This window comes from Anomaloglossus baeobatrachus, unplaced genomic scaffold (assembly GCF_048569485.1).
Source record: "Anomaloglossus baeobatrachus isolate aAnoBae1 unplaced genomic scaffold, aAnoBae1.hap1 Scaffold_43, whole genome shotgun sequence".
NCBI classification, from domain to species: Eukaryota; Metazoa; Chordata; class Amphibia; order Anura; family Aromobatidae; genus Anomaloglossus; species Anomaloglossus baeobatrachus.
In genome coordinates this window covers 691,151-718,225 of record NW_027443635.1, presented here as the reverse complement: position 1 = coordinate 718,225, position 27,075 = coordinate 691,151, and the positions used below count along the sequence as shown (strand labels likewise).

The 27,075-nt window shown below is 43.5% G+C and overlaps 1 protein-coding gene across 1 annotated transcript in view; it reads right to left on the bottom strand.

The window, feature by feature from the left end:
* Nucleotides 1-3,581: 3,581 nt before the first annotated feature.
* Nucleotides 3,582-27,075, bottom strand: part of LOC142279344 (uncharacterized) — a 113,448-nt gene continuing 89,954 nt past the window's right edge. The window contains exons 4-5 of the mRNA XM_075332682.1: nucleotides 6,128-7,106; nucleotides 3,582-3,872 (exon numbers count right to left, since the gene is read on the bottom strand). Of these exons, the coding sequence (XP_075188797.1) occupies nucleotides 3,727-3,872; nucleotides 6,128-7,106 (1,125 nt within the window). The 3' untranslated portion in view covers nucleotides 3,582-3,726. The remainder of the gene's footprint in view (nucleotides 3,873-6,127; nucleotides 7,107-27,075) is intronic.

Genomic DNA, 27,075 nt, shown 5'->3' with positions numbered 1-27,075 from the left:
CCCCAAAGGAACAATTTCGCCTCAAAAAGGCCAAAAGTTGCAATACCCCCCCAAAGGAACAATTTCGCCTCAAAATGGCAAAAAATTGCAATACCCCCCCAAAGGAACAATTTCGCTTTAATATGGCCAAAAGTTGCAATACCCCCCCAAAGGAACAATTTCGCCTCAAAATGCTGAAAAGTTGCAATACCCCCCGAAAGGAACAATTTCGCTTCAAAATGGCCAAAAGTTGCAATACCCCCCCAAAGGAACAATTTTGCCTCAAAATGGCAAAAAATTGAAATACCTCCCCAAAGGAACAATTTCGCTTCAAAATGGCCAAAAGTTGCAATACCCCCCCAAAGGAACAATTTCGCCTCAAAATGCCGAAAAGTTGCAATACCCCCCCAAAGGAACAATTTCGCCTCAAAAAGGCCAAAAGTTGCAATACCCCCCGAAAGGAACAATTTCACTTCAAAATGGCCAAAAGTTGCAATACCCCCCCAAGGAACAATTTCGCCTCAAAATGCCGAAAAGTTGCAATACCCCCCCAAAGGAACAATTTTGCCTCAAAATGGCAAAAAATTGAAATACCTCCCCAAAGGAACAATTTCGCTTCAAAATGGCCAAAAGTTGCAATACCCCCCCAAAGGAACAATTTCGCCTCAAAATGGCAAAAAATTGCAATACCCCCCCAAAGGAACAATTTCGCCTCAAAATGCCGAAAAGTTGCAATACCCCCCCAAAGGAACAATTTCGCCTCAAAAAGGCCAAAAGTTGCAATACCCCCCGAAAGGAACAATTTCACTTCAAAATGGCCAAAAGTTGCAATACCCCCCCAAGGAACAATTTCGCCTCAAAATGCCGAAAAGTTGCAATACCCCCCCAAAGGAACAATTTCGCCTCAAAATGGCAAAAAATTGCAATACCCCCCCAAAGGAACAATTTTGCCTCAAAATGCCGAAAAGTTGCAATACCCCCCCAAAGGAACAATTTCGCCTCAAAATGGCAAAAAATTGCAATACCCCCCCAAAGGAACAATTTCGCTTCAAAATGGCCAAAAGTTGCAATACCCCCCCGAAGGAACAATTTCGCCTCAAAATGGCAAAAAAATGCAATACCCCCAAAGGAACAATTTCGCTTCAAAATGGCCAAAAGTTGCAATACCCCCCCAAAGGAACAATTTCACCTCAAAATGGCAAAAAATTGCAATACCCCCCCAAAGGAACAATTTCGCCTCAAAATGCCGAAAAGTTGCAATACCCCCCAAAGGAACAATTTCGCCTCAAAATGGCAAAAAATTGCAATACCCCCCCAAAGCAACAATTTCGCTTCAAAATGGCCAAAAGTTGCAATACCCCCCCAAAGGAACAATTTCGCCTCAAAATGGCAAAAAATTGCAATACCCCCCCCAAAGGAACAATTTCGCCTCAAAATGAAAAAAAATTGCAATACCCCCCAAAGGAACAATTTCGCTTCAAAATGGCCAAAAGTTGCAATACCCCCCCAAAGGAACAATTTCGCCTCAAAATGGCAAAAAATTGCAATACCCCCCCAAAGGAACAATTTCGCCTCAAAATGCTGAAAAGTTGCAATACCCCCCGAAAGGAACAATTTCGCTTCAAAATGGCCAAAAGTTGCAATACCCCCCCAAAGGAACAATTTCGCCTCAAAATGGCAAAAAATTGCAATACCCCCCCAAAGGAACAATTTCGCTTCAAAATGGCCAAAAGTTGCAATACCCCCCCAAAGGAACAATTTCGCCTCAAAATGCCGAAAAGTTGCAATACCCCCCGAAAGGAACAATTTCGCTTCAAAATGCCGAAAAGTTGCAATACCCCCCAAAGGAACAATTTCGCCTCAAAATGGCAAAAAATTGCAATACCCCCCCAAAGGAACAATTTCGCTTCAAAATGGCCAAAAGTTGCAATACCCCCCCAAAGGAACAATTTCGCCTCAAAATGCCGAAAAGTTGCAATACCCTCCGAAAGGAACAATTTCGCCTCAAAATGGCCAAAAATTGTAAAAACCCCCCAAAGGAACAATTTCGCTTCAAAATGGCCAAAAGTTGCAATACCCCCCCAAAGGAACAATTTCGTCTCAAAATGGCAAAAAATTGCAATACCCCCCCCCAAAGGAACAATTTCGCCTCAAAATGGCAAAAAATTGCAATACCCCCCCCAAAGGAACAATTTCGCTTCAAAATGCTGAAAAGTTGCAATACCCTCTGAAAGGAACAACTTCGCCTCAAAATGGCCAAAAATTGTAAAAACCCCCCAAAGGAACAATTTCGCTTCAATATGGCCAAAAGTTGCAATACCCCCCCGAAGGAACAATTTCGCCTCAAAATGGCAAAAAAATGCAATACCCCCCAAAGGAAAATTAGCAACAACCAGGACAGTTAAAGCAGACTTATATAAGGTAAAAGACAACAACTTCAGGGACATATTGAAACAGCAGAAAAAAAGTCTTTAAATTTGCCTTATATTACATCATATCCCATGGCCCAAGAACCACCAACACCAAAGTAAGTTGCACATAGAAAAACTTTAATTGGTTGGGTCAAGCATATAAATATTACATGGGATATAAAAATTGTGACATGTAAGAAGGTTAAATGACACATAAGAGCGAATAAAGAACCCCATGTGGGGCTGCATGGATCAAATTAGGTGCACACAAAAGGGTGTACTCCCAGCAGGGCCAGTGTAAGTGCCTTTTACAAAACGCAGGTTCACCTAATCAAGAACTCTAGGCACATTACAAATAAATGAACAGGAATATATTCCCAGCAGAGCCAGTGTAAGTGCCTATACAAAAGATAAATTCACAGTCAGTGACAGAATAACACTTTAATAGATGACAATAGGCATGTTACTCACACACATCATCCGGTGAACAGGGATATGTTCCCAGCAAGGTCAGTGTAAATGCCATTGCAATAAACAGGTTCACAGTAAGTGATAGAGTAACACTTAAGTATATGAACATAGGCACACTGCCCAGGCATCTAGTCCAATGGACAGGGATATATTCCCAGCAGGGCCAGTGTACGTGCCTATATCATAAACAGGTTCACAGCAAATGACAGAGTAACACTTTAGTGCATGACAATAGGCACATTACACAAACACATGGTCCAGCGAACAGGGAAGTATACCCAGCAAAACCAATGTAAGTGCCTTTCCAAGTTCACAGTAATGACAGGATAACACTTAGTACATAATCATAGGCACATTACCCAAACACATAGCCCGGTGGATATTCCACCAATTATAGCACTCACATGCAGTCACACAAGGGGAAAAAAGTCCCAATACGTATTTCGTGATGACTTCCTCAGGGGACCATGGACAAAAGGAGGGAAATGGTTGCATTTATACACTAGTGTATATTAGATCATTTGCAGCACCTGTCGCTGCTACAAAGCACTAAGGCACACTGAGCAGGCGTGGGCGGCTACTCCAGCATCACCTGGGCCAGGGAAAACCCCTTTGATGACGTCAATATTACCCAGGGGACACTTCAAGGAGAGCCACACACACTGCACATGTGCAGAGCTGCAAACAGGAAGTAAAGCTGCAAATGCCATGTGTTCTCCTGGCAAAAGAAAGGGCAAATCGCATTGGGAATCATACAAAGTGCATAGCACTATAGAGGGATAAGAATACATATAATTACATCATAATTACATCCAGTACTGTATACATAGAGCGTAAGGACATTATTCATGCATATAACAACATATTAAACAGTAAGACGCAGTCCAGTGAACAATCTCATATAGACGATCAGGATATACTGTATTCCTTCCCAACTCATTCTCCAATGCAGGCAGACCACCAGGTTAGTGACACAGAGAAATATTGCACCAAGAGCACAAACGTAGACAACTGTAGAAAAAAGAGGACACAAAGAATCCAGTTAAAAAAATATTTATAAAAACCATTATGTACAAAGCAGATTCAATCACAGGGGATCCGCAACCAAACAAATATTGCCCGTAATGGGGTATATGTCAAACGCAGACGAGACCTACTGGATTATAAATAGGAACTAAAGGTCTGCCTCTCATTCAAACTTCGAGGGGCCACTGTGTCGAGGAGAAATATCCAACGACATTCAACCCGTGCCAACACCTTATGAATATTACCACCCCTCAATCCAAGGTGTACACGGTCAATCCCCCTCACCTTAAAGCTTGAGGGGTCAGACCCGTGATGCACCCTAAAATGGCGGGGGATGGTCTTCAGGGAATCAACATCCTCAGGTTTCGCTTTTTTAGCCGCGATGATGTCCCTAGTATGCTCCCTCGTCCGGACCCGCAATTCACGACTAGTGAGTCCGACATATATTAAGTCGCAAGCGCACGTAGCGTAATAAATTACGCCCGTGCTACTGCAAGAAATATATTGCCGGATCTCGAATGTTTTGGAACCGTCCGAGGAGGCAAAGGATGTTGCCCTGATGATGTTACCGTGACGGCACGCAATGCATGAGCCACATGGAAATGATCCACAGATAGAACGTCCCATCATAAATGGTGGTTTCTTTTGTGCCACATAGTGGCTGTGGACCAACATATCACGTAGGCTCCGGCCCCGACGTGCCGTCATGAGGGGTCGGTCTGGAAGCATATCTTTCAGCACAGGTTCCGTTTGTAAGACAGACCAGTGCTTAGTTAATATGCCACGAATATGATCCCATTGACGGTTGAATGAGGAGATAAAACGCACCTTCGGTTCAGCAGGCTTCGTCTTATCAGGATTGAAACGTAAAAGAAGTCGGTCTCTCGGAGCTACTTTAGCCCGACTATAGGCCTTTTTAATGGATCTGGAGCTGTACCCTCTCTCCCTGAATCTATCACGCATCTCACTGGCCCTACCCTCAAATGTATCCGTCTCTGAGCAAATCCGTTTCAAACGGATAAATTGCCCAGTAGGGATAGCATTGATGGTCGAATGCGGATGGCCAGAAGATGCGTGTAACAAAGCATTCACAGAGGAGGGTTTCCGATAGATGTCAGTGGTCAGAAGACCCTGATCATTAATGGAAATGCCAATGTCCAAAAAATCGACCCTAGTCGGATCAGCCTGATAAGTGAGGTAGATGTTATAAGAATTGGAGTTCAAGTGGCGCACAAAGCCCTCAAGCTCCGGGGCGGTCCCCCCCCAGATGACAAAGATGTCATCGATGAAGCGGAGCCAGCACTGCACATGGGAGCTGGCCGGCACGCCGTCGCCGAAAACCTCCCTCTCCCAGTATCCCAGGAAGAGGTTTGCGTACGACGGCGCGCAAGCCGCCCCCATCGCAGTGCCGCGCCGCTGGAGGAAGAACCGCTCACCGAAGGTGAAGGCGTTGTGCGTCAGTACGAACTCCAATAATTCCAGAATCAGGTGTTGTAATGGTGGTGCCCAGTTGCTCATACCCAGGAAATACTCAACTGCCTGCAGGCCGTGCTCGTGACAGATATTCGTGTATAAGGTCTCGACATCCAGAGTCGCCAGCAAAATCCCACGCTCAACCGTCAAGCCATCAATCCTCCTAAGGACGTCCGAAGTGTCTCTGACATGGGAGGGCAGCGTCTCAACCAAAGGTTGGAGATAGAAATCGATAAATTTGCATACTGCATCGCATAGCCCTCCGATGCCAGAGACAATCGGACGTCCAGGGGGAACCCGAGGGTTTTTATGTATTTTAGGCAAGAGGTAGAACGTGGGTGTTACCGGCATATCTGGAAGGAGACCATCATACATCTTTTTAGTAATGGTACCTGAGGCAAGAGCATTCTCGAGTATGAGCATCAGCTGGGTGAGGAAAACACTAGTTGGATTAGAGGGCAGCATCTGGTAAAAGTCTGCATTTCTTAGTTGTTTATATACCTCCCGCTCGTACATGGCAGATGGCCAGACCACCACGTTACCCCCCTTGTCCGCCGGTTTAATGATTACTCCCTCCATTTTCCTTAATTCCTCAAGGGCCCGTCGATGTTTAACAGAAAGGTTGTTATTTTTTACTCTCTTGGAGAGAGATCTCAAGTCACCCATAACTAGGTCATGGAAGACTTGGACCTGAGGGCACAGCGAAAATGGGGGGAACGTGGTGGAGCGCGGGTACAAACGTGTAGGAAAAATATTATCCAACTCACCAGATGCCTGTCCCTCCAATTCTTCAAGTATCCGCACAGCCTCCTCCTCCCTCTCCATGGTACAGGGATTCAGACTGGATCCTCTAGCGTGTATTTTATGGAGAACCACCTTTCTGAGGAACAGATTCAGGTCCTTAGCGACTGTAAAAAGATCAAAACTACAATCAGGTACAAAGGTTAAACCTAATTTTAGGACCTCAATCTGGTCATCAGACAGTTGGACCTGAGACAAGTTAATCACCTCCAGTTGGTTGGAATTGCCCTTCTTTGGAATTGCTCCCAAGGTAGATTTTCCAGGGGCTGGGGGTGTTTTATCGGGTCTATTTTTACCCGAAAAACCTCTCGTTACAGGTCTAGATGAAGCCTGAGATGTAGAGCTTTCATCCTCCATTGAGGAGATGGAGGAGGCCGATACGGAGTTAGGGAGTCCGACAAAATGTCTCCTCCGGCGTGTTGTCCCCTTCCATCGATACACCTGCTGGTTTTTATAATCAGTAACGTCACGTTGATATTTTTTTGTTTTGGTAGAGACCAACTCCTTTTCCCATTTAACAAACTCCTTATTCAATGTCTCATGGAAATTCGATAACTCAGCGGGGGTGAGTTCCTTCGTGGTCCGGTCTTGTAACACAGAAATCTCCTCATCAATGGCACGGAGAGAGGCCTCATTGTTATTAATAAGAAGCCCCATAAAGGACCTGGAGCAAGGAGAAGCTGCTTCCTCCCAGTCCCTTTTAAACGTCTCATCCGTGACACTGAAAGAGGGAAAGACCTGTACCCTAAGCCCTCTAGGTATTAACCCCCGATCAACATAGCGCTGCATGAAGGCCTTGTTCCACCAGAGTCTCATTCTGCGGTTGAACAATGATTTGACTTGGTTGCAAAGCTCCCTATGATTTCTTGAATCCACAGAATTGTCCACTTCGCCCTCTGTGTCAAAAACCTTTTTCAATTGAGTTTGCCACGTGGATTCACGGGCCTATGATTATGTACTAAGTGTTATCCTGTCATTACTGTGAACTTGGAAAGGCACTTACATTGGTTTTGCTGGGAATACTTCCCTGTTCGCTGGACCATGTGTTTGTGTAATGTGCCTATTGTCATGCACTAAAGTGTTACTCTGTCATTTGCTGTGAACCTGTTTATGATATAGGCACGTACACTGGCCCTGCTGGGAATATATCCCTGTCCATTGGACTAGATGCCTGGGCAGTGTGCCTATGTTCATATACTTAAGTGTTACTCTATCACTTACTGTGAACCTGTTTATTGCAATGGCATTTACACTGACCTTGCTGGGAACATATCCCTGTTCACCGGATGATGTGTGTGAGTAACATGCCTATTGTCATCTATTAAAGTGTTATTCTGTCACTGACTGTGAATTTATCTTTTGTATAGGCACTTACACTGGCTCTGCTGGGAATATATTCCTGTTCATTTATTTGTAATGTGCCTAGAGTTCTTGATTAGGTGAACCTGCGTTTTGTAAAAGGCACTTACACTGGCCCTGCTGGGAGTACACCCTTTTGTGTGCACCTAATTTGATCCATGCAGCCCCACATGGGGTTCTTTATTCGCTCTTATGTGTCATTTAACCTTCTTACTTGTCACAATTTTTATATCCCATGTAATATTTATATGCTTGACCCAACCAATTAAAGTTTTTCTATGTGCAACTTACTTTGGTGTTGGTGGTTCTTGGGCCATGGGATATGATGTAATATAAGGCAAATTTAAAGACTTTTTTTCTGCTGTTTCAATACCCCCCAAAGGAACAATTTCGCTTCAAAATGGCCAAAAGTTGCAATAACCCCCAAAGGAACAATTTCGCTTCAAAATGGCCAAAAGTTGCAATACCCTCCCAAAGGAACAATTTCGCCTCAAAAAGGCCAAAAGTTGCAATACCCCCCCAAAGGAACAATTTCGCCTCAAAATGGCAAAAAATTGCAATACCCCCCCAAAGGAACAATTTCGCTTCAAAATGGCCAAAAGTTGCAATACCCCCCCAAAGGAACAATTTCGCCTCAAAATGGCAAAAAATTGCAATACCCCCCAAAGGAACAATTTCGCTTCAAAATGTCCAAAAGTTGCAATACCCCCCCAAAGGAACAATTTCACCTCAAAATGGCAAAAAATTGCAATACCCCCCCAAAGGAACAATTTCGCCTCAAAATGCCGAAAAGTTGCAATACCCCCCAAAGGAACAATTTCGCCTCAAAATGGCAAAAAATTGCAATACCCCCCCAAAGGAACAATTTCGCTTCAAAATGGCCAAAATTTGCAATACCCCCCAAAGGAACAATTTCGCCTCAAAATGAAAAAAAAATTGCAATCCCCCCCAAAGGAACAATTTCGCTACAAAATGGCCAAAATTGCAATACCCCCCCAAAGGAACAATTTCGCCTCAAAATGGCAAAAAATTGCAATACCCCCCAAAGGAACAATTTCGCTTCAAAATGGCCAAAAGTTGCAAAACCCCCCCAAAGGAACAATTTCGCCTCAAAAAGGCCAAAAACTGCAATACCCCCCCAAAGGAACAATTTCGCCTCAAAATGGCAAAAAATTTCAATACCCCCCCAAAGGAACAATTTCGCTTCAAAATGGCCAAAAGTTGCAATACCCCCCCAAAGGAACAATTTCGCCTCAAAATGGCAAAAAAATGCAATACCCCCCAAAGGAGCAATTTCGCTTCAAAATGGCCAAAAGTTGCAATACCCCCCCAAAGGAACAATTTCACCTCAAAATGGCAAAAAATTGCAATACCCCCTCAAAGGAACAATTTCGCCTCAAAATGGAAAAAAAATTGCAATACCCTCCCAAAGGAACAATTTCGCCTCAAAATGCTGAAAAGTTGCAATACCCCCCGAAAGGAACAATTTCGCTTCAAAATGGCCAAAAGTTGCAATACCCCCCCAAAGGAACAATTTCGCCTCAAAATGGTTAAAAATTGCAATACCCCCCCAAAGGAACAATTTCGCTTCAATATGGCCAAAAGTTGCAATACCCCCCCAAAGGAACAATTTCGCCTCAAAATGGCAAAAAATTGCAATACCCCCCGAAAGGAACAATTTCGCTTCAAAATGGCCAAAAGTTGCAATACCCCCCCCAAAGAAACAATTTCGCCTCAAAATGGCAAAAAATTGCAATACCCCCCCAAAGGAACAATTTCGCCTCAAAATGCCGAAAAGTTGCAATACCCCCCGAAAGGAACAATTTCGCTTCAAAATGGCCAAAAGTTGCAATACCCCCCAAAGGAACAATTTCGCCTCAAAACGGCAAAAAATTGCAATACCCCCCAAAGGAACAATTTCGCTTCAAAATGGCCAAAAGTTGCAATACCCCCCCAAAGGAACAATTTCGCCTCAAAATGGCAAAAAATTGCAATACCCCCCCAAAGGAACAATTTCGCCTCAAAATGCCGAAAAGTTGCAATACCCCCCCAAAGGAACAATTTCGCTTCAAAATGGCCAAAAGTTGCAATACCCCCCAAAGGAACAATTTCGCCTCAAAATGCCGAAAAGTTGCAATACCCCCCGAAAGGAACAATTTCGCTTCAAAATGGCCAAAAGTTGCAATACCCCCCCAAAGGAACAATTTCACTTCAAAATGGCAAAAAATTGCAATACCCCCCCAAAGGAACAATTTCGCCTCAAAATGCCGAAAAGTTGCAATACCCCCCCAAAGGAACAATTTCGCTTCAAAATGGCCAAAAGTTGCAATACCCCCCCCAAAGGAACAATTTCGCCTCAAAATGGCAAAAAATTGCAATACCCCCCAAAGGAACAATTTCGCTTCAAAATGGCCAAAAGTTGCAATACCCCCCCAAAGGAACAATTTCGCCTCAAAATGCCGAAAAGTTGCAATACCCTCCGAAAGGAACAATTTCGCCTCAAAATTAGAGATGAGCGAACCGGTCCCGGTTCGGCTCGAGGCCGGTTCGCCGAACGGGGGTCCCGTTCGAGTTCGGTTCGTCGAACGTTCGACGAACCGAACTCGAACGTATAGGCTTTAATGGGAGGCAATCACAAACACATAAAAATGCATTATACATGTACACAAACAGTTAATAAACATTGCCATAACACTTACCGGTCCTCGCGATCCCTTCTGCACTCTGTCTCCTGCCGCTATTCCATCCGATGATCGCTGAATCCTCCCGGTGACCTGCACTGCCAGCAGAGAAGCAGGACCTATCGTGACGTCAAAATAGCCATGTGACCAGTCACGTGGCTATTATCTCATTGGCTACAGACTGGTCACATGACTATGACACGTCATGTAGGACCTGCGAGTGCATCTCTCCGGTACACGGTGCACATATGTGTATCGCCGTGTACCGGCGACATGCTCTAGCACACGGTCAACTCCCCGTTCCGTTAGGGACCGGCTGACACAGCCGGTCATTAACGGAGATCACCGTTGCCATAGCAACGCAGTTAGCGGTGACGTCACCGCTAACCGCGGCTCCGGGAGCACCGTTGCTATGGTAACGCGTCTGTCAGCGTTACCGCTAGCAGCCAGCAGTGATCACTCACGGAGTGAAGGCTGCACGCTGCTTCCCGATTGTAGTGAGCATTGTAGTTAGGATGGAGGTTCCCCAGCCCCAAGTGATGCCCCTCACTACAATCGTCACTACTACTACACTAGAAAGAAAGAAGACAGAAGAGCAGGATCGTGGAGGGCTGACAGGGGTAATAAAGATGGAGTCTCTAATGTGTCTGTGTATTTATTTCTATTAAAGTATTTTTTCTCTGTGTGGTGTCTTTTTTTAACCCTTTATTGGAGATTCTTAATGGCCGGGTCAAACGTGCCTGACATTAAGAATCTCTGGCTTAATACTGGCTGGTAAAACAAAGCCAGTATTAACTCATGATTACCCAACAAGCCACCCGGCTCCAGGGCTGTTGGAAGAGTTGGATACAGCGCCAGATGATGGCGCTTCTATGAGAGCGCCATTTTCTGGGACGGCTGCGGACTGAAATCCGCAGCAGAGGCGCCCACAAACCTCGGGCTAACCTGTGCTGCGGATTCCAATCCCCAGCTGCCTAGTTGTACCCGGCTGGACACAAAAATAGGGCGAAGCCCACGTCATTTGTTTTTTAATTATTTCATGAAATAAGTGAAATAATTAAAAAAAAACGGGCTTCCCTATATTTTTGGTTCCCAGCCGGGTACAAATAGGCAACTGGGGGTTGGAGGCAGCCCGTGGCTGCCAGCTGTACCTGGCTAGCATACAAAAATATGGCAAAGCCCACGTCATTTTTTTGGTGGGCAAAAAACTTCTGCATACAGTCCTGGATGGAGTATGCTGAGCCTTGTAGTTCTGCAGCTGCTGTCTGCTCTTCTCCATACAGACAGACAGCAGCTGCAGAACTACAAGGCTCAGCATACTCCATCCAGGACTGTATGCAGAAGTTTTTTGCCCCCTGAAAAAATTATGTGGCTTCGCCATATTTTTGTATGCTAGCCAGGTACAGCAGGCAGGTACGGCTGCCCCCAACCCCCAGTTGCCTATTTGTACCCGGCTGGGAACCAAAAATAAAGGGAAGCCCTTTTGTTTATTATTTCATGAATTTCATGAAATAATTAGAAAACAAATGACGTAGGCTTTGCCCCATTTTTGTGTCCAGCCAGGTACAACTAGGCAGCTGGGATTGGAATCCGCACCACCGGTTGGCCTGAGCTTTCTGGGCCCCACTGCTGCGAATTGCAGTCTGCAGCCACCTCAGAAAATGGCATTTTCATAGAAGCGCCATCTTCTGGCGCTGTATCCAACTCTTCCAGCACCTGCCTGCTATACCTGGCTAGCATACAAAAATATGGCGAAGCTCACGTCCTTTTTTTGTAGCTTTTTGGCAAAAAAAAAAAAAAAATGCTTCCCTGGATTTTCCATTGCCAGTAAAGGTAACACCAAGCAGTGGGGGTTAGCAGCCAGTAGCTGCTTGGATTACCCTTAGCTAGCAATACAAAAAATGCAGTGGGAGCTAACATATATTTTTTTTAATTATTTATTTAAATAACTAAAAATAAAATGGGCTTCCCTGTATTTTGATTGCTGGACATCACAGTGCTGTAAAAATAAATCTTTAAAAAAATGACGTAGCGCTCCGCGGTATTTTTGATTCTCAGCGCAGATAAAGCAGACAGCTATGGGTTGCCACCCCCATCTGCCTGCCGTTACCTTGGTTGGCAATCAAAATACAGGGAAGCCCATTAATTTTTTCTATTTAAAAAATAGTTAAAAAAAAAAAATTACGTTGGGTCCCCCCATTTTTGATAGCCAGCTAGGGTAAAGCAGACGGCTGTAGCCTGAAAACCACAGCTGGCAGCTTTACCGTGGTTGGGGATCCAATGTGGAGGTCCCCTCAGGCTCTTTTTTATAATTATTTTATAAATATTAATAATTACACAATAAAAGTAGGGGACCCCCCAAATTGGATCACCAGCCAAGGTAAAGCGGACAGCTGTGGTCTGGTATTCTCAGGGTGGGAAGGTCCATAGTTATTGGGCCTTCACAGCCTAAAAATAGCAGGCCGCAGGCACCCCAGACGTGGCGCATCCACTAGATGCGCCAATCCTGGCGCTTCACCCCAGCTCATCCCGTGCCCTGGTGCAGTGGCAAACGGGGTAATAAATCGGGTTGATACTAGCTGTAAAGTCACCTGAGATCAAGCCCAGCAGTTTGTGATGTCATGGCGTCTATTAGACACCCAACATCATAAACTGTCAGTACTAACAAAAACAAAAAATCGACAAAAGAAATTTATTTGAAAAAACAGTCCCCAAAACATTTCCTCTTTCACCAATTTATTGTAAGAAAAAAAATAAAGGGGTCCCACGACGACTCTGGACCGTCTAGAATATGGGGGGGAGACACTCAGGGAACATATCCCCCATTTTCTAGGAGTGCGGACCCTTCATGTGAGGAGTGTGGGTGCAATGAATCTGCACTCACTCTCCCCGGGTCCACAGCAGCAGAGTCCATGTCGTAATGGTTGCTACCAAAGCTGCAATGCCCTGCTCATGAGGTAAGGGCATGCCTAATCAGGAGAACTACTGTAGAGGAAGCTCTGCTCACTGGTATATAGGTGCTCAGAGGTAATAATAGATAAAATTAGTGAGTAACCTCGGCACTCTATATCTCCCAGACTAAGTCAGTAAGTCACAACGGATAGTAATGCAAAATCACTCTTTATTGGTCCGTATTAAGAAAATTTTTTTTTCATAAGCATATATGTTTTTGTCCAAAACAAGTTACAAATGACGTTTCGGCCTGAGCCTTCGTCAGATTGGACTTATCTGCATGTAATCATGAAAAATGACAATAATCAGTATCACATAAGAGTGAGAGAACAATAACATAAACTCGAACAATGTAGAGGTACAATTGGGATGCAGCAAAAAATTGCAACACAGCAAGAAATGAAACACATGATACAAATGTCATAATACAGTACAAGGACAATATAGTAATGACAAATATGGGGTCAGAGTAGACTTAGACAGCTCTGGTACGAAAGAGATGTCAATCATAAAGTAACATGTGCAGTAGGTGTAGAGCTACACTATGCATGGCAGAGCTAATGGGTAGACCGACCATAGAAAAAGTAGAGAAAAAGTGGAGAAAAAGTGGAGAATAAGTGGAACATAAGAGGAGAAAAAGTGGAGAAAAAGTGGAGAAAAAAGTGGACAAAAAAGTGGAGAAAAAGTGGAGAAAAAGTGGAGATTAAGAGGAGAAAAAGTGGAGAAAAAAGTGGAGAAAAAGTGGAGAAAAAGTGGAGCATAAGTGGAGAAAAAGTGGAGAAAAAGTGGAGAAAAAGTGGAGCATAAGAGGAGAAAAAGTGGAGAAAAAAGTGGAGAAAAAGTGGAGAAAAAGTGGAGAAAAAGTGGAGCATAAGAGGAGAAAAAGTGGAGAAAAAGTGGAGAAAAAGTGGAGCATAAGAGGAGAAAAAGTGGAGAAAAAGTGGAGAAAAAGTGGAGCATAAGAGGAGAAAAAGTGGAGATTAAGAGGAGAAAAAGTGGAGAAAAAGTGGAGCATAAGAGGAGAAAAAGTGGAGAAAAAGTGGAGAAAAAGTGGAGAAAAAGTGGAGAAAAAGTGGAGCATAAGAGGAGAAAAAGTGGAGATTAAGAGGAGAAAAAGTGGAGAAAAAGTGGAGAAAAAGTGGAGAAAAAGTGGAGATTAAGAGGAGAAAAAGTGGAGAAAAAAGTGGAGAAAAAGTGGAGAAAAAAATGGAGAAAAAGTGGAGAAAAAGTGGAGAAAAAGTGGAGAATAAGAGGAGAAAAAGTGGAGAAAAAGTGGAGAAAAAGTGGAGAATAAGAGGAGAAAAAGTGGAGAATAAGTGGAGAAAAAAATGGAGAAAAAGTGGAGAAAAAGTGGAGAAAAAGTGGAGCATAAGAGGAGAAAAAGTGGAGAAAAAGTGGAGAAAAAGTGGAGAAAAAGTGGAGAAAAAAGTGGAGAAAAAGTGGAGAAAAAGTGGAGCATAAGAGGAGAAAAAGTGGAGAAAAAGTGGAGAAAAAGTGGAGCATAAGAGGAGAAAAAGTGGAGAAAAAGTGGAGAAAAAGTGGAGAAAAAGTGGAGCATAAGAGGAGAAAAAGTGGAGAAAAAAGTGGAGAAAAAGTGGAGAAAGTGGAGAAAAAAATGGGAGAAAAAGTGGAGAAAAAGTGGAGAAAAAGTGGAGAATAAGAGGAGAAAAAGTGGAGAAAAAGTGGAGAAAAAGTGGAGAAAAAAGTGGAGAAAAAGTGGAGAAAAAGTGGAGCATAAGAGGAGAAAAAGTGGAGAAAAAGTGGAGAAAAAGTGGAGAAAAAGTGGAGAAAAAGTGGAGAAAAAGTGGAGCATAAGAGGAGAAAAAGTGGAGAAAAAGTGGAGAAAAAGTGGAGAAAAAGTGGAGCATAAGAGGAGAAAAAGTGGAGAAAAAAGTGGAGAAAAAGTGGAGAAAAAGTGGAGAAAAAGTGGAGAAAAAGTGGAGAAAAAGTGGAGAAAAAGTGGAGAAAAAGTGGAGAAAAAGTGGAGAAAAAGTGGAGATTAAGAGGAGAAAAAGTGGAGAAAAAGTGGAGCATAAGAGGAGAAAAAGTGGAGAAAAAAGTGGAGAAAACGTGGAGAAAAAGTGGAGAAAAAGTGGAGAAAAAGTGGAGAAAAAGTGGAGAAAAAGTGGAGAAAAAGTGGAGAAAAAGTGGAGATTAAGAGGAGAAAAAGTGGAGAAAAAGTGGAGAAAAAGTGGAGAAAAAAGTGGAGAAAAAGTGGAGAAAAAGTGGAGAAAAAGTGGAGAAAAAGTGGAGATTAAGAGGAGAAAAAGTGGAGAAAAAGTGGAGAAAAAGTGGAGCATAAGAGGAGAAAAAGTGGAGAAAAAAGTGGAGAAAACGTGGAGAAAAAGTGGAGAAAAAGTGGAGAAAAAGTGGAGCATAAGAGGAGAAAAAGTGGAGAAAAAAGTGGAGAAAACGTGGAGAAAAAGTAGAGAAAAAGTGGAGAAAAAGTGGAGCATAAGAGGAGAAAAAGTGGAGATTAAGAGGAGAAAAAGTGGAGAAAAAGTGGAGAAAAAGTGGAGAAAAAGTGGAGAAAAAGTGGAGAAAAAGTGGAGCATAAGAGGAGAAAAAGTGGAGAAAAAAGTGGAGAAAAAGTGGAGAAAAAGTGGAGAAAAAGTGGAGATTAAGAGGAGAAAAAGTGGAGCATAAGAGGAGAAAAAGTGGAGAAAAAAGTGGAGAAAAAGTGGAGAAAGTGGAGAAAAAAATGGAGAAAAAGTGGAGAAAAAGTGGAGAAAAAGTGGAGAATAAGAGGAGAAAAAGTGGAGAAAAAGTGGAGAAAAAGTGGAGAATAAGAGGAGAAAAAGTGGAGAATAAGTGGAGAAAAAAATGGAGAAAAAGTGGAGAGAAAGTGGAGAAAAAAATGGAGAAAAAGTGGAACACCCTTTGGTACCTTTCATGTGGCACTAAGGGGTGCTTAGCTTTGTATTTAGCCAAAAAAATGAAAAAAAATGACATAGGGTTCCCCCTAGTTTTGTAGCCAGCTAGGGTAAAGCAGACGGCTGCAGCCTGCAGACCACAGCTGGCAACCTCACCTTGGCTGGTAATCCAAAACTGAGGGCACCCCACGCTGTTATTTTAAATTAAATAAATAATTAAAAAAAAAAACACGTAGGGGTCCCCTAAAATTGGATCACCAGCCAAGGTAAAGCAGACAGCTGGGGCCTGATATTCTCAGACTAGGGAGGTCCATGGTTATTGGAATCTCCCCAGCCTAAAAATAGCAGGCCGCAGCCGCCCCAGAAGTGGCGCATCCATTAGATGCGCCAATCCTGGTGCTTCGCCCCAGCTCATCCCGCGCCCTGGTGCGGTGGCAAACGGGGTAATATTTGGGGTTAATACCAGATGTGTAATGTCACCTGGCATCAAGCCCTGGGGTTGGTGAGGTCAGGCGTCTATCAGATACCCGACATCACCAACCCCGTCAGTAATAAAAAAAAAATAGACGACAAACACATTTTTATTTGAAAAAACACTCCCCAAAACATTCCCTCTTTAACCAATTTATTAGATTGAAAAACAAATCCAGGTCTGGTGTAATCCAAGGGGTTGCCATGACGATGCACACTGTCCCAGTCAATGAAGAGCAGGATGTTCCCCATTGGCTGGGAGAGCAGTGCAGTGACCTGAGCTAACATCAATGGGTCAGCCCAGGTCACTGCAGGGGGGTGACAAGTGCTGCTGTCAGTGAGGTACATTACCTGCGCTGATCTCCAGCACACTGACAGCCCCTGTCACTGAGGTCAATGACCGGCGCCTTCACATCAAGTATCGCGAGAGGTCCGTGACGTCACCGCCAGTGTCAGTCTCGGGTCGGAAGCGATAGGTGATGTGACAAGCGGCGGCCATGGAGGACAGTGACAGCGCTGAGGTCGGGATGGCGGGACTTCATCACCGCAGGTAAGCCGAGCGAGCGAGCGAGCGAGCGGGCGGGCGGGCGGGCGGGGGGGGGGGTGTGGATGTGTGTGTGTGTGTGTGTTTGTGTATGTGTATGTATGTGTACATGCCGCGGGCAGGAGGGGGCGGAGTGAGCTGAGCGGGAAAGTGTGGGCTTCCTGCACGTAACTAAGATAAACATCGGGTTACTAACCAAAGCGCTTTGCTTGGAAACCCGATGTTTATCTTGGTTACCAGCTTGTGGCAGGCTGCCAGCGATGGCTCCTGCTCACTGTAGCTGTAAAAAGCCCTGCTTTTTGCTGCTAGAACCGTTCTCGAACGTATCTAGAACTATCGAGCTTTTAGCAAAAAGCTCGAGTTCTAGTTCGATCTCGAACAGCCCAAAAATCACTCGAGCCTAGAACTGGAGAACCACGAACCACGAACCGCGCTCAACTCTAGTTTCAATACCCCCCGAAAGGAACAATTTCGCTTCAATATGGCCAAAAGTTGCAATACCCCCCGAAAGGAACAATTTCGCCTCAAAATGGCAAAAAATTGCAATACCCCCCCAAAGGAACAATTTCGCTTCAAAATGGCCAAAAGTTGCAATACACCCCCAAAGGAACACTTTCGCCTCAAAATGGCAAAAAATTGCAATACCCCCCAAAGGAACAATTTCGCCTCAAAATGGCAAAAAATTGCAATACCCCCCCAAAGGAACAATTTCGCTTCAAAATGCTGAAAAGTTGCAATACCCCCCGAAAGGAACAATTTCACTTCAAAATGGCCAAAAGTTGCAATACCCCCAAAGGAACAATTTCGCCTCAAAATGGCAAAAAACTGCAATACCCCCCCAAAGGAACAATTTCGCTTCAAAATGGCCAAAAGTTGCAATACCCCCCCAAAGGAACAATTTCGCCTCAAAATGGCAAAAAAATGCAATACCCCCCAAAGGAACAATTTCGCTTCAAAATGGCCAAAAGTTGCAATAACCCCCAAAGGAACAATTTCGCTTCAAAATGGCCAAAAGTTGCAATACCCCCCCAAAGGAACAATTTCGCCTCAAAAAGGCCAAAAGTTGCAATACCCCCCCAAAGGAACAATTTCGCCTCAAAATGAAAAAAAAATTGCAATCCCCCCCAAAGGAACAATTTCGCTTCAAAATGGCCAAAAGTTGCAATACCCCCCCAAAGGAACAATTTCGCCTCAAAATGGCAAAAAATTGCAATACCCCCCAAAGGAACAATTTCGCCTCAAAATGGAAAAAAATTGCAATACCCCCCAAAGGAACAATTTCGCCTCAAAATGCCGAAAAGTTGCAATACCCCCCCAAAGGAACAATTTCACCTCAAAATGGCAAAAAATTGCAATACCCCCCCAAAGGAACAATTTCGCCTCAAAATGCTGAAAAGTTGCAATACCCCCCGAAAGGAACAATTTCGCTTCAAAATGGCCAAAAGTTGCAATACCCCCCCAAAGGAACAATTTCGCCTCAAAATGGTTAAAAATTGCAATACCCCCCCAAAGGAACAATTTCGCTTCAATATGGCCAAAAGTTGCAATACCCCCCCAAAGGAACAATTTCGCCTCAAAATGGCAAAAAATTGCAATACCCCCCCAAAGGAACAATTTCGCTTCAAAATGGCCAAAAGTTGCAATACCCCCCCAAAGGAACAATTTCGCCTCAAAATGGCAAAAAATTGCAATACCCCCCCAAAGGAACAATTTCGCCTCAAAATGCCGAAAAGTTGCAATACCCCCCCAAAGGAACAATTTCGCTTCAAAATGGCCAAAAGTTGCAATACCCCCCCAAAGGAACAATTTCGCCTCAAAATGCCGAAAAGTTGCAATACCCCCCGAAAGGAACAATTTCGCTTCAAAATGGCCAAAAGTTGCAATACCCCCCCAAAGGAACAATTTCGCCTCAAAATGGCAAAAAAATGCAATACCCCCCAAAGGAACAATTTCGCTTCAAAATGGCCAAAAGTTGCAATACCCCCCCAAAGGAACAATTTCGCCTCAAAATGCCGAAAAGTTGCAATACCCCCCCAAAGGAACAATTTCGCCTCAAAATGGCAAAAAATTGCAATACCCCCCAAAGGAACAATTTCGCCTCAAAATGGAAAAAAAATTGCAATACCCCCCAAAGGAACAATTTCGCCTCAAAATGCCGAAAAGTTGCAATACCCCCCCAAAGGAACAATTTCACCTCAAAATGGCAAAAAATTGCAATACCCCCCCAAAGGAACAATTTCGCCTCAAAATGCTGAAAAGTTGCAATACCCCCCGAAAGGAACAATTTCGCTTCAAAATGGCCAAAAGTTGCAATACCCCCCCAAAGGAACAATTTCGCCTCAAAATGGTTAAAAATTGCAAAACCCCCCCAAAGGAACAATTTCGCTTCAATATGGCCAAAAGTTGCAATACCCCCCCAAAGGAACAATTTCGCCTCAAAATGGCAAAAAATTGCAATACCCCCCAAAGGAACAATTTCGCTTCAAAATGGCCAAAAGTTGCAATACCCCCCCAAAGGAACAATTTCGCCTCAAAATGGCAAAAAATTGCAATACCCCCCCAAAGGAACAATTTCGCCTCAAAAAGCCGAAAAGTTGCAATACCCCCCCAAAGGAACAATTTCGCTTCAAAATGGCCAAAAGTTGCAATACCCCCCCAAAGGAACAATTTCGCCTCAAAATGCCGAAAAGTTGCAATACCCCCCAAAGGAACAATTTCGCCTCAAAATGCCGAAAAGTTGCAATACCCCCCGAAAGGAACAATTTCGCCTCAAAATGGCCAAAAATTGTAAAAACCCCCCAAAGGAACAATTTCGCTTCAAAATGGCAAAAAATTGCAATACCCCCCCAAAGGAACAATTTCGCTTCAAAATGCTGAAAAGTTGCAATACCCCCCAAAGGAACAATTTCGCCTCAAAATGCCGAAAAGTTGCAATACCCCCCGAAAGGAACAATTTCGCCTCAAAATGGCCAAAAATTGTAAAAACCCCCCAAAGAAACAATTTCGCTTCAAAATGGCAAAAAATTGCAATACCCCCAAAGGAACAATTTCGCTTCAAAATGGCCAAAAGTTGCAATACCCCCCCAAAGGAACAATTTCGCCTCAAAATGGCAAAAAATTGCAATACCCCCCCAAAGGAACAATTTCGCCTCAAAATGGCAAAAAATTGCAATACCCCCCCAAAGGAACAATTTCGCTTCAAAATGCTGAAAAGTTGCAATACCCCCCGAAAGGAACAATTTCACTTCAAAATGGCCAAAAGTTGCAATACCCCCCCCAAAGGAACAATTTCGCCTCAAAATGGTTAAAAATTGCAATACCCCCCCAAAGGAACAATTTCGCTTCAAAATGGCCAAAAGTTGCAATACCCCTCCAAGGAACAATTTCGCCTCAAAATGCCCAAAAGTTGCAATACCCCCCCAAAGGAACAATTTCGCTTCAAAATGGCCAAAAGTTGCAATACCCCCCCAAAGGAACAATTTCGCCTCAAAATGGCAAAAAATTGCAATACCCCCCCAAAGGAACAATTTCGCCTCAAAATGCCGAAAAGTTGCAATACCCCCCCAAAGGAACAATTTCGCTTAAAAATGGCCAAAAGTTGCAATACCCCCCAAAAGGAACAATTTCGCCTCAAAAAGGCCAAAAGTTGCAATACCTCCCCAAAGGAACAATTTCGCCTCAAAATGGCAAAAAATTGCAATATCCCCCCAAAGGAACAGTTGCAATACCCCCCCAAAGGAACAATTTCGCCTCAAAATGGCAAAAAATTGCAATACCCCCCCAAAGGAACAATTTCGCTTCAAAATGGCCAAAAGTTGCAATACCCCCCCAAAGGAACAATTTCGCCTCAAAATGGCAAAAAATTGCAATACCCCCCCAAAGGAACAATTTCGCTTCAAAATGGCCAAAAGTTGCAATACCCCCCCAAAGGAACAATTCGCTTCAAAATGGCCAAAAGTTGCAATACCCCCCAAAAGGAACAATTTCGCCTCAAAATGGCAAAAAATTGCAATACCCCCCCAAAGGAACAATTTCGCTTCAATATGGCCAAAAGTTGCAATTCCCCCCCAAAGGAACAATTTCGCCTCAAAATGGCAAAAAAAATTGCAATACCCCCCCAAAGGAACAATTTCGCTTCAAAATGGCCAAAAGTTGCAATACCCCCCCAAAGGAACAATTTCGCCTCAAAATGGCAAAAAATTGCAATACCCCCCAAAGGAACAATTTCGCCTCAAAATGGCCAAAAATTGTAAAAACCCCCCAAAGGAACAATTTCGCTTCAATATGGCCAAAAGTTGCAATACCCCCCAAAAGGAACAATTTCGCCTCAAAATGGCAAAAAATTGCAATACCCCCAAAGGAACAATTTCGCTTCAAAATGGCCAAAAGTTGCAATACCCCCCCAAAGGAACAATTTCGCCTCAAAATGGCAAAAAATTGCAATACCCCCCCAAAGGAACAATTTCGCCTCAAAATGGCAAAAAATTGCAATACCCCCCCAAAGGAACAATTTCGCTTCAAAATGCTGAAAAGTTGCAATACCCCCCGAAAGGAACAATTTCACTTCAAAATGGCCAAAAGTTGCAATACCCCCCCCAAAGGAACAATTTCGCCTCAAAATGGTTAAAAATTGCAATACCCCCCCAAAGGAACAATTTCGCTTCAAAATGGCCAAAAGTTGCAATACCCCTCCAAGGAACAATTTCGCCTCAAAATGCCCAAAAGTTGCAATACCCCCCCAAAGGAACAATTTCGCTTCAAAATGGCCAAAAGTTGCAATACCCCCCCAAAGGAACAATTTCGCCTCAAAATGGCAAAAAATTGCAATACCCCCCCAAAGGAACAATTTCGCCTCAAAATGCCGAAAAGTTGCAATACCCCCCCAAAGGAACAATTTCGCTTAAAAATGGCCAAAAGTTGCAATACCCCCCAAAAGGAACAATTTCGCCTCAAAAAGGCCAAAAGTTGCAATACCTCCCCAAAGGAACAATTTCGCCTCAAAATGGCAAAAAATTGCAATATCCCCCCAAAGGAACAGTTGCAATACCCCCCCAAAGGAACAATTTCGCCTCAAAATGGCAAAAAATTGCAATACCCCCCCAAAGGAACAATTTCGCCTCAAAATGCCGAAAAGTTGCAATACCCCCCCAAAGGAACAATTTCGCTTCAAAATGGCCAAAAGTTGCAATACCCCCCCAAAGGAACAATTTCGCCTCAAAATGGCAAAAAATTGCAATACCCCCCCAAAGGAACAATTTCGCTTCAAAATGGCCAAAAGTTGCAATACCCCCCCAAAGGAACAATTTCGCCTCAAAATGCCGAAAAGTTGCAATACCCCCCCAAAGGAACAATTCGCTTCAAAATGGCCAAAAGTTGCAATACCCCCCAAAAGGAACAATTTCGCCTCAAAATGGCAAAAAATTGCAATACCCCCCCAAAGGAACAATTTCGCTTCAATATGGCCAAAAGTTGCAATTCCCCCCCAAAGGAACAATTTCGCCTCAAAATGGCAAAAAAAATTGCAATACCCCCCCAAAGGAACAATTTCGCTTCAAAATGGCGAAAAGTTGCAATACCCCCCCAAAGGAACAATTTCGCCTCAAAATGGCAAAAAATTGCAATACCCCCCAAAGGAACAATTTCGCTTCAAAATGGCCAAAAGTTGCAATACCCCCCCAAAGGAACAATTTCGCCTCAAAATGCCGAAAAGTTGCAATACCCCCGAAAGGAACAATTTCGCTTCAAAATGGCTAAAAGTTGCAATACCCCCCCAAAGGAACAATTTCGCCTCAAAATGTCAAAAAATTGCAATACCCCCCCCAAAGGAACAATTTCGCCTCAAAATGCCGAAAAGTTGCAATACCCCCCCAAAGGAACAATTTCGCTTCAAAATGGCCAAAAGTTGCAATACCCCCCCCAAAGGAACAATTTCGCCTCAAAATGAAAAAAAAATTGCAATACCCCCCCAAAGGAACAATTTCGCCTCAAAATGGCAAAAAATTGCAATACCCCCCCAAAGGAACAATTTCGCTTCAAAATGCCGAAAAGTTGCAATACCCCCCGAAAAGAACAATTTCACTTCAAAATGGCCAAAAGTTGCAATACCCCCCCAAAGGAACAATTTCGCCTCAAAATGGAAAAAAAATTGCAATACCCCCCAAAGGAACAATTTCGCCTCAAAATGCCGAAAAGTTGCAATACCCCCCGAAAGGAACAATTTCGCTTCAAAATGGCCAAAAGTTGCAATACCCCCCCAAAGGAACAATTTCGCCTCAAAATGGCAAAAAATTGCAATACCCCCCCAAAGGAACAATTTCGCTTCAAAATGGCCAAAAGTTGCAATACCCCCCCAAAGGAACAATTTAAAGGAACAATTTCGCCTCAAAATGCCGAAAAGTTGCAATACCCCCCCAAAGGAACAATTCGCTTCAAAATGGCCAAAAGTTGCAATACCCCCCCAAAGGAACAATTTCGCCTCAAAATGGCAAAAAATTGCAATACCCCCCCAAAGGAACAATTTCGCTTCAAAATGGCAAAAAATTGCAATACCCCCCCCAAAGGAACAATTTCGCTTCAATATGGCCAAAAGTTGCAATTCCCCCCCAAAGGAACAATTTCGCCTCAAAATGGCAAAAAAAATTGCAATACCCCCCCAAAGGAACAATTTCGCTTCAAAATGGCCAAAAGTTGCAATACCCCCCCAAAGGAACAATTTCGCTTCAAAATGGCCAAAAGTTGCAATACCCCCCCAAAGGAACAATTTCGCCTCAAAATGCCGAAAAGTTGCAATACCCCCGAAAGGAACAATTTCGCTTCAAAATGGCCAAAAGTTGCAATACCCCCCCAAAGGAACAATTTCGCCTCAAAATGGCAAAAAATTGCAATACCCCCCCAAAGGAACAATTTCGCCTCAAAATGCCGAAAAGTTGCAATACCCCCCCAAAGGAACAATTTCGCTTCAAAATGGCCAAAAGATGCAATACCCCCCCCAAAGGAACAATTTCGCCTCAAAATGAAAAAAAAATTGCAATACCTCCCCAAAGGAACAATTTCGCTTCAAAATGGCCAAAAGTTGCAATACCCCCCCAAAGGAACAATTTCGCCTCAAAATGGCAAAAAATTGCAATACCCCCCCAAAGGAACAATTTCGCTTTAAAATGCCGAAAAGTTGCAATACCCCCCGAAAAGAACAATTTCACTTCAAAATGGCCAAAAGTTGCAATACCCCCCCAAAGGAACAATTTCGCCTCAAAATGGAAAAAAAATTGCAATACCCCCCAAAGGAACAATTTCGCCTCAAAATGCCGAAAAGTTGCAATACCCCCCGAAAGGAACAATTTCGCTTCAAAATGGCCAAAAGTTGCAATACCCCCCCAAAGGAACAATTTCGCCTCAAAATGGCAAAAAATTGCAATACCCCCCCAAAGGAACAATTTCGCCTCAAAATGCCGAAAAGTTGCAATACCCCCCCAAAGGAACAATTTCGCTTCAAAATGGCCAAAAGTTGCAATACCCCCCCAAAGGAACAATTTCGCCTCAAAATGGCAAAAAATTGCAATACCCCCCCAAAGGAACAATTTCGCTTCAAAATGGCCAAAAGTTGCAATACCCCCCCAAAGGAACAATTTCGCCTCAAAATGCCGAAAAGTTGCAATACCCCCCCAAAGGAACAATTCGCTTCAAAATGGCCAAAAGTTGCAATACCCCCCCAAAGGAACAATTTCGCCTCAAAATGGCAAAAAATTGCAATACCCCCCCAAAGGAACAATTTCGCCTCAATATGGCCAAAAGTTGCAATTCCCCCCCAAAGGAACAATTTCGCCTCAAAATGGCAAAAAAAATTGCAATACCCCCCCAAAGGAACAATTTCGCTTCAAAATGGCCAAAAGTTGCAATACCCCCCCAAAGGAACAATTTCGCTTCAAAATGGCCAAAAGTTGCAATACCCCCCCAAAGGAACAATTTCGCCTCAAAATGCCGAAAAGTTGCAATACCCCCGAAAGGAACAATTTCGCTTCAAAATGGCCAAAAGTTGCAATACCCCCCCAAAGGAACAATTTCGCTTCAAAATGGCCAAAAGTTGCAATACCCCCCCAAAGGAACAATTTCGCCTCAAAATGCCGAAAAGTTGCAATACCCCCCCAAAGGAACAATTTCGCTTCAAAATGGCCAAAAGTTGCAATACCCCCCCAAAGGAACAATTTCGCCTCAAAATGAAAAAAAAATTGCAATACCCCCCCAAAGGAACAATTTCGCTTCAAAATGCCGAAAAGTCGCAATACCCCCCCAAAGGAACAATTTCGCCTCAAAATGGCAAAAAATTGCAATACCCCCCCCAAAGGAACAATTTCGCTTCAAAATGGCCAAAAGTTGCAATACACCCCCAAAGGAACAATTTCGCCTCAAAATGAAAAAAAAATTGCAATACCTCCCCAAAGGAACAATTTCGCTTCAAAATGGCCAAAAGTTGCAATACCCCCCCAAAGGAACAATTTCGCCTCAAAATGGCAAAAAATTGCAATACCTCCCCAAAGGAACAATTTCGCTTCAAAATGCCGAAAAGTTGCAATACCCCCCGAAAAGAACAATTTCACTTCAAAATGGCCAAAAGTTGCAATACCCCCCGAAAGGAACAATTTCGCTTCAAAATGGCCAAAAGTTGCAATACCCCCCCAAAGGAACAATTTCGCATCAAAATAGCAAAAAATTGCAATTATCCACCAAAGGAACAATTTCGCCTCAAAATACCGAAAAGTTGCAATACCCCCCCAAAGGAACAATTTCGCTTCAAAATGGCCAAAAGTTGCAATACCCCCCCAAAGGAACAATTTCGCCTCAAAATGCCGAAAAGTTGCAATACCCCCCGAAAGGAACAATTTCGCTTCAAAATGGCCAAAAGTTGCAATACCCCCCCAAAGGAACAATTTTGCCTCAAAATGGCAAAAAATTGCAATACCCCCCCAAAGGAACAATTTCGCCTCAAAATGCCGAAAAGTTGCAATACCCCCCAAAGGAACAATTTCGCTTCAAAATGGCCAAAAGTTGCAATACCCCCCAAAGGAACAATTTCGCCTCAAAATGCCGAAAAGTTGCAATACCCCCCCAAAGGAACAATTTCGCTTCAAAATGGCCAAAAGTTGCAATACCCCCCCAAAGGAACAATTTCGCCTCAAAAGGAAAAAAAAATTGCAATACCCCCCCAAAGGAACAATTTCGCTTCAAAATGCCGAAAAGTTGCAATACCCCCCAAAGGTACAACTTCGCTTCAAAATGGCCAAAAGTTGCAATACCCCCCCAAAAGAACAATTTCGCCTCAAAATGGCAAAAAATTACAATACCCCCCCCAAAGGAACAATTTCGCTTCAAAATGGCCAAAAGTTGCAATACCCCCCCAAAGGAACAATTTCGCCTCAAAATGGCAAAAAATTGTAATACCCCCCCAAAGGAACAATTTCGCTTCAAAATGGCCAAAAGTTGCAATACCCCCCCAAAGGAACAATTTCGCCTCAAAATGGCAAAAAATTGCAATACCCCCCAAAGAAACAATTTCGCTTCAAAAATCCGAAAAGTTGCAATACCCCCTGAAAGGAACAATTTCGCCTCAAAATGGAAAAAAATTGCAATACCCCCCAAAGGAACAATTTCGTCTCAAAATGCTGAAAAGTTGCGATACCCCCCGAAAGGAACAATTTCGCTTCAAAATGGCCAAAAGTTGCAATACCCCCCCAAAGGAACAATTTCGCCTCAAAATGGTTAAAAATTGCAATACCCCCCCCAAAGGAACAATTTCGCTTCAATATGGCCAAAAGTTGCAATACCCCCCCAAAGGAACAATTTCGCCTCAAAATGGCAAAAAATTGCAATACCCCCCAAAGGAACAATTTCGCTTCAAAATGGCCAAAAGTTGCAATACCCCCCAAAGGAACAATTTCGCCTCAAAATGCCGAAAAGTTGCAATACCCCCCCAAAGGAACAATTTCGCTTCAAAATGGCCAAAAGTTGCAATACCCCCCCAAAGGAACAATTTCGCCTCA